This window comes from Myotis brandtii, unplaced genomic scaffold, assembly GCF_000412655.1.
Source record: "Myotis brandtii unplaced genomic scaffold, ASM41265v1 scaffold62, whole genome shotgun sequence".
Lineage (NCBI taxonomy): Eukaryota > Metazoa > Chordata > Mammalia > Chiroptera > Vespertilionidae > Myotis > Myotis brandtii.
In genome coordinates, this window is record NW_005370366.1 from 795,480 (window position 1) to 803,573 (window position 8,094).

The 8,094-nt window shown below is 37.6% G+C and overlaps 1 protein-coding gene and 1 pseudogene across 3 annotated transcripts in view; both read left to right on the top strand.

Annotated features, from left to right (window-relative positions):
• MICU2 (mitochondrial calcium uptake 2) overlaps positions 1-4,435 on the top strand; it is a 64,085-nt gene extending 59,650 nt beyond the window's left edge. For 2 of the 3 annotated variants that reach the window (XM_014528154.1, XM_014528156.1), the window contains 2 exons: positions 751-908; positions 3,773-4,435. In XM_014528154.1, coding sequence (XP_014383640.1) covers positions 751-908; positions 3,773-3,877 — 263 coding nt within the window. In that variant the 3' untranslated portion in view covers positions 3,878-4,435. The remainder of the gene's footprint in view (positions 1-750; positions 909-3,772) is intronic. The other variant, XM_014528155.1, reaches the window with a different exon arrangement.
• Positions 4,436-5,424: 989 nt separating this feature from the next.
• Positions 5,425-8,094, top strand: part of LOC106723660 — an 11,663-nt pseudogene continuing 8,993 nt past the window's right edge.

Sequence of the window (8,094 nt, forward strand, 5' to 3'; positions counted from 1 at the left end):
TTTTTCCCTGAGAAGGGGAAATGTTTAAATTACTTGTGTTTGAAAATATTGGTTAAATTAAAACAGCCACTTATCTTACAGTTACTTTCATGGCACTTCTCAGCCAAATTTATTATTTGAATAAATAATAAATAATTGAATAAATTCTTGATGTCTATTTTTTGTTTTTTGTTTTTGTTTTTTTAAACATATTTTTATTGATTTCAGAGAGGAAGTGAAAGGGGGGAGAGAGAGAAATATCAATGATGAGAAAGAATCATTGATCGGCTGTCTCCTGCACGCACCCTACTACACAGGTCAATCCCGAAACCCGGGCATGTGCCCTGACTGGGAATCTAACTGTAACCTCCTGGTTCATATGTCGATGCTCAGCCACAGAGCCACATCAGCAGGGCTATTTTTGTTTTTTATTTACTTCCCATATAGCAAATATTTAGATTATTTTTACTTCTCAAATTATGAAAAATTAGTCCTAGCTGGTTTGGCTCAATGGATAGAGTGTCGGCCTGTGGACTGAAGGTTTGATTGTGGTCGAGGGCACATGCCCAGGTTGTGGGCTCAATCCCCAGTAGGGGACGTGCAGGAGGCAGCCGATCAATGATTCTCTCTCATCATTGATGTTTCTCTCTCTCTCCCTTTCCCTTCCTCCCTGAAATCAATAAAAATACTTTTTTAATATGAAAAGTTAGATTAATTTTACTTACACTGTTTCACATGGTAAATGAGTTGTTTTATGTTTGTTTTTTTTAGCAGAGTTTAAGAGAGCTGTGAAAGTAGCTACAGGACAGGAGCTCTCAAACAACATTTTGGACACTGTCTTCAAGATCTTTGATTTGGATGGTGATGAATGTCTTAGTCATGGAGAGTTTCTTGGAGTGTTAAAAAATAGGATGCACCGAGGTTTATGGGTAACAGATTTTGAGTTTTTAAATGGATGGTGTTAAACGTAGAATTTGAGGAAATGTATAATCTCCAGTAGAGTTTTCATCATTTATAAAGAGATAACTTCTCCAGACGGGACCTAATGTTTTTTATTTTTTGCCTTTTTTAAAAATCTGAATCTAATCAGAAACCACTATTCAGAAATCATAGCCTAGAATTTACTTCAGGCTTTGCAGTTAGACACACCTAGATTCAAATCTCATCTCTATCACCTGTTAACTGCCAAATCTTACAAAACCACTTAATTTTTCTGAGCCTTAAATTCCTCATTTGTACAATGAGGAAACTAATAGAATCTACCAGAAAGAATTACTATAAGAATTAAGTGTAAAATACTTAGTATAGTGGCTGAGACACTTGCAGTAGATGTTAGCTAATTATATCATTATTCACTCAAATTCACATATTGGTCTATAACTGGGACAGATCAAACCCAAAATTTAATATACATAAGAATCTGCTAAAACCCCTTAGGAAGGCAGCGTGCAGGTTGGAAACCCAGATCCAAAGAGGACCACATGGTAAGTAGGCAGTTAGGCCAGAAGAGAGGATGAGAGAGAAAGAAAATATGTTGGGTTCACAAAAAACAACCTATTGACCCAGTGATCCCACTTCTAGGAATATATCCCAAGAAACCAGAAACACCAATCAGAAAGGATATATGCATCCCTATGTTCATAGCAGCACAATTTACAATAGCTAAGATTTGGAATCAGCCTAAGTGTCCATCAGCAGATGAATGGATTAAAAAACTTTGGCACATCTACACAATGGAATACTATGCTGCTGTAAAAAGGAAGGAACTCCTACCATTTGCAAAAGCATGGATGGAGCTAGAGAGCATTATGCTAAGTGAAATAAGTCAGTCAGAGAAAGATAAATATCACATGCTCTCACTCATTTGTGGATTATAATGAACAACGTAAACCGATGAAAAAAAACAGATGTAGAGACAGAAAAGCATCAATCAGATGTGCAAAACTCAGAGGGAAAGCAGGGGAGGGTGGGGGTGAGGGGGAAAGATCAACCAAAGGACTTGTATGCATGCATATAAGCATAAGTGATGGATGTGGACAACAGGGGGTGAGGGTGAGGGCAGGATTGGGGGGATGAGGGGACATTGGGGGGATAAGGACACATTTGTAATATCTTATTCAATAAAGTGGGGGAAAAAGAAAAAAAACCTATTTACAATTTAGAAAATCACGTTCATTTCCTGCCACAAATATTACTTATGGAAAATTAACAAATAGGATTTCAGTTAGCAAACATGTCTTACAAGCTTTGTAGTCATCCAGTATCTCATAGTTAATAATCATATTCCTGGAGATTAAACCAACCTTTTCAGTTAACAATTTAATATATCCAGGAGTCTCTATCATTTCTCAAAAAACATTGAAGAGAAGAGCTGTAAGCCTGGCCAGCATGGCTCAGTGGTTGAGCATTGACCTATGAACCAGGAGGTTACAGTTCGATTCCCAGTCAGGGCACATGCCCAGGTTACCGGCTCGATCCCCAGTAGGGGGTGTGCAGGAGGCAGCCAGTCAATGATTCTCTCTCATCATTGATGTTTCTATCTTTTTCTCCCTCTCCCTTCCTCTCTAAAATCAATTAAAATATTTTTTTAAAAGAGAAGAGCTGTAAATCAATGATAGGAAAAAAAACATGCATAACCTAAAGTAGACTTTTGCTTCCATTTGGCGGATTTCCAGTAGTGCTATGCTCCTGTGTTCCCAGTGTTGTCCAACTTTCACTTTCTTGTTTAGTTGAGAGGAAATAATAACCACATAGTACTTTTTTTTTTTATCCTCACCTAAGGATATATTTTTTCCATTGATTTCTAGAGAGTGAAAGGAAGGGAGGAAGGGAGAGAGAGAGAGAGAGAGAGAGAAACATCAACGTAAAAGAGGCACATCAATTGGTCATCTCCCCCACGGGCCCCTACTGGGCCTGGGGAACCTGCAACTGAGGTATATGTTCTTGACCAGGAATCAAACCCGTGACCCTTTGGTCCGTGGGCCGATGCTCTAACCACTACCAGCCACAGCAACCACACAGTACTTTTAATTCACAAAACACTTAAGATGAATTATATTATTTCTTCTTAAGGCTTCTCATCAAATATATTGTGACCTATAGTTTCTTTTTAATTTTAGCCAAGGTTAAATCAAAATTTTAGGCTTACTTTATTCCACATAGCTAAATAAAATACACCAGGAGAGGGGAAATGTTATAAAAGAAAAACATTAAATAATTACATTTTTAAACCAATATATTAAAAATTAAAAAATCAAAGTTTTCCCTTTCTTATGAGGGAGAAATCTCTCCATTCCTTGGTTATCCTGTGGACATTCTTTTTTTTTCCTTTTTTTTCTTCTTTTGTTAATCCTCACTGGAGGATATTTTTCCCATTGATTTTAGATAGAATGGAAGGAAGAGAAAGAGACAGAAACATCAATGTGAGAGAGACATATCAATTGGTTGCCTCCTGCACATGCCCCAACCAGGGCCAGGGATCGAGCCTGCAACCAAGATACATGCCCTTGACCAGAATTAAACCCAAGACCCTTCAGTCCTCAGGCCGACACTCTAACCATTGAGCAACTGGCTAGGGCTCCTGTGGATATTCTTGCAACACATTCACTTTTATTTTTACACTTATTGTAAGGCCAGTATCAATTCTACAGTTCTGTTGCAATCACTTTTTATAACATAATCCACTTCAAATTGATTTCGAAGGAGTATGGGAGATAAATAGTAACAGTACATACCTGAAATCATGTTTAACCTTAAAGAGAATGACCCCTTAATTTTTACTTTTGGTTAACAGGTACCACAACAACTAAGTGTTCAGGAATACTGGAAATGTGTGAAAAAAGAAAGCATTAAAGGAGTAAAAGAAGTTTGGAAACAAGCTGGAAAAGGTCTTTTTTAGGAAAAGATCATGTGGGAATTTTGCTGTGAATGTCAGAATTTGGATTTTTTTTTAAATACCAGATGTTTATCTTTTTAAGTCTTCATTGATTTCCTTTGTAATATAAAGACACCTTTTTTTGCTTCTGATTCAGTAATTTCTTAAGATCTCATTAACAAACTTTGTAAAAAGATAGCATACTTTTAAGAAAACAGATATAGGACTCAGTAAGAAAGGCCTAGGATTGAAGTAATGCTTTGTACTTTGATAAAATGGAAAGCCTAGTTATTCACTGATTTCTTAGACACAGTAGCACATGCCCTCTGGAAGGGTCAACAAGAATTTACAGAAACAAGTAATTGATATACAAGGCCAGTATCAATTCTGCAAGCCCTGATGTTCCTAGTAGAGCAAATTAAGTTAACAAATCAGGTTTTCTTCATGTGTATCTTATATCACATAAACTTCTTGTACATTTTACTTCAGTTAGCTATATATTAGTTGACTTTAAAATAACCTGTGAATTTCAATATTGGACCTGGAAACAGAATAAAGTATTTACAAAGATATAAAAATTACTAAGATGTGTTTCATTTTACATGTGTTGTTCGAAAACCACCTAGTTTATATTCTTAAAAACTAGAGTAGCCGAAACCGGTTTGGCTCAGTGGATGGAGCGTCGGCCTGCGGACTGAGGGGTCCCGGGTTCGATTCCGGTCAAGGGCATGTGCCTGGGTTGCGGGCACATCCCCAGTGGGAGGTGTGCAGGAGGCAGCTGATCGATGTTTCTCTCTCATCGATGTTTCTAACTCTCTATCTCTCTCCCTTCCTCTCTGTGAAAAATCAATAAAATATATTTAAAAAAAAAAAACTAGAGTAATTGGGAGAATCTTTTTTTATATATATTTTTATTTATTTCAGAGAGGAAGGAAGGAAGAGGGATAGAGAGTTAGAAACATCGATGAGAGAGAAACATCGATCAGCTGCCTCCTGCAGGCTGCCTTCTGCATGCCCCACACTGGGGATTGAGCCTGTAACCCAGGCATGTGCCCTGAGCGGAATCAAACTGTGACCTCCTGGTTCATAGGTCGATGCTCAACCACTGAGCCACACCGGCCGGACTAATTGGGAGAATCTTGATCACAAGATCAGGGTCTCTTGGGATTTATTGAGTTGTAAGTAAATGTTTAAAATGGCCCTAGAGCCCTAGCCCGTTTGGCTCAGTGGATAGAGCGTCGGCCTGCGAACTGGAAGGTCCCAGGTTCGATTCCGGTCAAGGGCACATGCCCGGGTTGTGGGCTCGATCCCCAGTGGGGGACTTAAAGGAGGCAGCTGATCTAATTCTCTCTTATTATGGATGTTTCTATCTCTTTCTCCCTCTTCCTTCCTCTCTGAAATCAATAAAAAATATATTTTTAAAAATAATAAAAAATAAAATGGCCCTAGAAATTAATTGGCATTAAATATAAAATTACATAAATATAAAATGACATCTTTTAAACATGATAAATAAAAATTATTTTTAAAACATATGCTTCTCAAATAAGAATATTTCAAATACTGAAAACATGTTTGACTCCTTGGGTAAATTGCTGATTACAAGCCTGGGGCAAGGAAAGCTCAAGAGGAGCCTGGAGCACCATATGCATAGAAGTAAGGAAGTACTCAAAAAATAATGAGAACATGTCAAAGGACGAGCCAACCTGAAGGGGTGCCCCCCTTCAAGTCTGATACAATTTGAGCATCAAAATCATTAATGTTACTAATGAATTATAAACTATAGAATAAAATAAGAAATATGATCTTATACTGAATATTGATTGATTAATGGGGCAAGGGAAACCTCTCCCTAATGATTTTTGAAGGGAAAGGCCTTGAGATATTTTAAATCTGATAACTTGGAAACTCTCCTAATTTAATGCTTGAGATTGACAAGTGGTAAAAGCTTCTGTTCATCAACAGACGAATGGAAAAGCAAAATGTGGTACATATATACAATGGAATATTAGCCATAAGCAGAAATGAAGTTCTGACACAGCCTACCACATGGATGAATCTTAACATTATGCTAAGTAAAATAATCCAAATACAGAAGGACTAATGTACGATTCCCCTTATGTAGGTACCTAGATTAGGCAACTTCCTAGAGATAGAAAGTGAATTCAAAGTTACCAGGGGGATGGGGGGAGGAAGAATGGCAAATTACTGCTTTACAGAATTTTGGTTTGGGGTGATGAAAAATTTTGGAAATATATAATGGTGATGATTATATAATATTGTGGATGTCAATGCCACTGAATATACATTTTAATATGGTTTAAATGACTCTCGCCAGTTTGGCTCAGTGGATAGAGCATTGGCCCACCAACTGAAAGGTTGAGGGTTTAATTCGTGGGCAGGGGCACATGTGGGAGGCAACCAATCAATGTATCTCTCTCACATCAAGTTTTCTCTCTGTCTCTTCCACTCTATCTAAAAATCAATGGAAAAATGTCCTCAGGTGAGAATTAACAAAAAAATAAAATGGTAAATGGCAAATGCAAATTTTGTATATATATTTTACACAATTTTTAAAATTAGTAATATACCAATAAATGCTAGATTGTACCCTTTTAATGGGTTAAATATATGGTATGGGAATTATATCTTAATGAAGCTATTTTTTAAAATCTATTTTTATTGATTTCAGAGAGGAAGTGAGAGGGAGAGATAGAAACGTCAATGATGAGAGAGACTCATTGATTGGCTGCCTCCTGCATGCCCCACACTGGGGATGGAGCCTGCATTCCAGGCATGTGCCCTGATCGGGAACTGAACCATGACCTCCTGGTTCATAGGTCAATACTCAACCACTGAGTCAAGCCAGCCGAGATTAATGAAGCTATTTTTTTCACACAAAAACAACAACATTGTATAATATAGACAAGGTTAACCAATGGGTAATAGGTTGAGAAAAAGTATTTAGAAATGTCAAAAGCCAACCAAGTGAGACACAATATCCTTCCCTCCACCACCAGCCATTTTTTAAAATACATTTTATGGTGCCCTTTTTTTCTCCTGAAATGAAATTCGCAGTTTTACACATATTTTTAAATTTATTTTTATTTTTGAAAGTATTATAGATGTTCCCTTTTTCTCCCCATTGATGCCCACCACCCCACTTCCACCCCCTCCCCAGGCCTTCACTACATTATTGTCTGTGTCCATGGGTAATGCATATATGCATATAAGTTATTTAGCTAATCTTCCTGCCCACTCCCCCCACCCCCTTTCCTCTGAGATTCTTCAGTCTCTTGCATGTTTCCATGTATCTGGATCTATTTTGTTCATCAGTTTATTTTGTTGGGAATGCAGACTGGTGCAACCACGATGGAAAACAGTATGGAGTTTCCTCAAAAAAATTAAAAATGGGCCCAGCCAGCGTGGCTTCATGGTTCAGCGTCAACCTATGAACCAGGAGATCGTGGTTCAATTCCCAGTCAGGGCACATGCCCAGTTGCAGGCTTCATCCCCAGTGTGGGACTTGAAGGAGGCAGCCAATCAATGATTCTCTCTCATCATTGATGTTTCTATCTCTCCCTCTCCCTTCCTTTCTGAAATCAATAAAGATATTTTTTTTAAAAAAATTAAAAATGGAATTGCCATTTGGCCCAGTGATCCCACTTCTAGGAATATATCCTAAGAATCCTGAAACACCCATTAGAATATATGCACCCCTATGTTTATAATAGTGCTATTTACAATAGCTAAGATCTGGAAACAGCCCAAGTGCCTATCAGTAGATTAGTGGATAAAAAAGCTGTGGTACATTTACACAATAGAATACTATGCAACTATAAAAAAGAAGGATCTCTTACCCTTTGAGACAGCATGGAGGGACCTGGAGAGTATTACGCTAAGTGAAATAAGTCAGTCAGAGAAAGATAAGTATCACATGATCACTCATGTGGAATCTAATGAACAAAATAAACTATACATATTTTTTAAAATAACATAAAGCAGCCCTGGCTGGTGTGGCTCGGTTGGAAGTTTGTTCCATACACCAAAAGGTTGTGAGTCCAATTCCTGGTCAGGGCACATACCTAGGTTACAGGTTCGATCCCTGATTAGGGCGCATATGGGAGGCAACCAATCGATATTTCTCACATTGATGTTTCCCTCTCCCTCTCTAAAAAAAATCTAAACATTTTAGTAATAATAAAGCATTAACATAAATTAAGAATTTACAATAAAGTAGC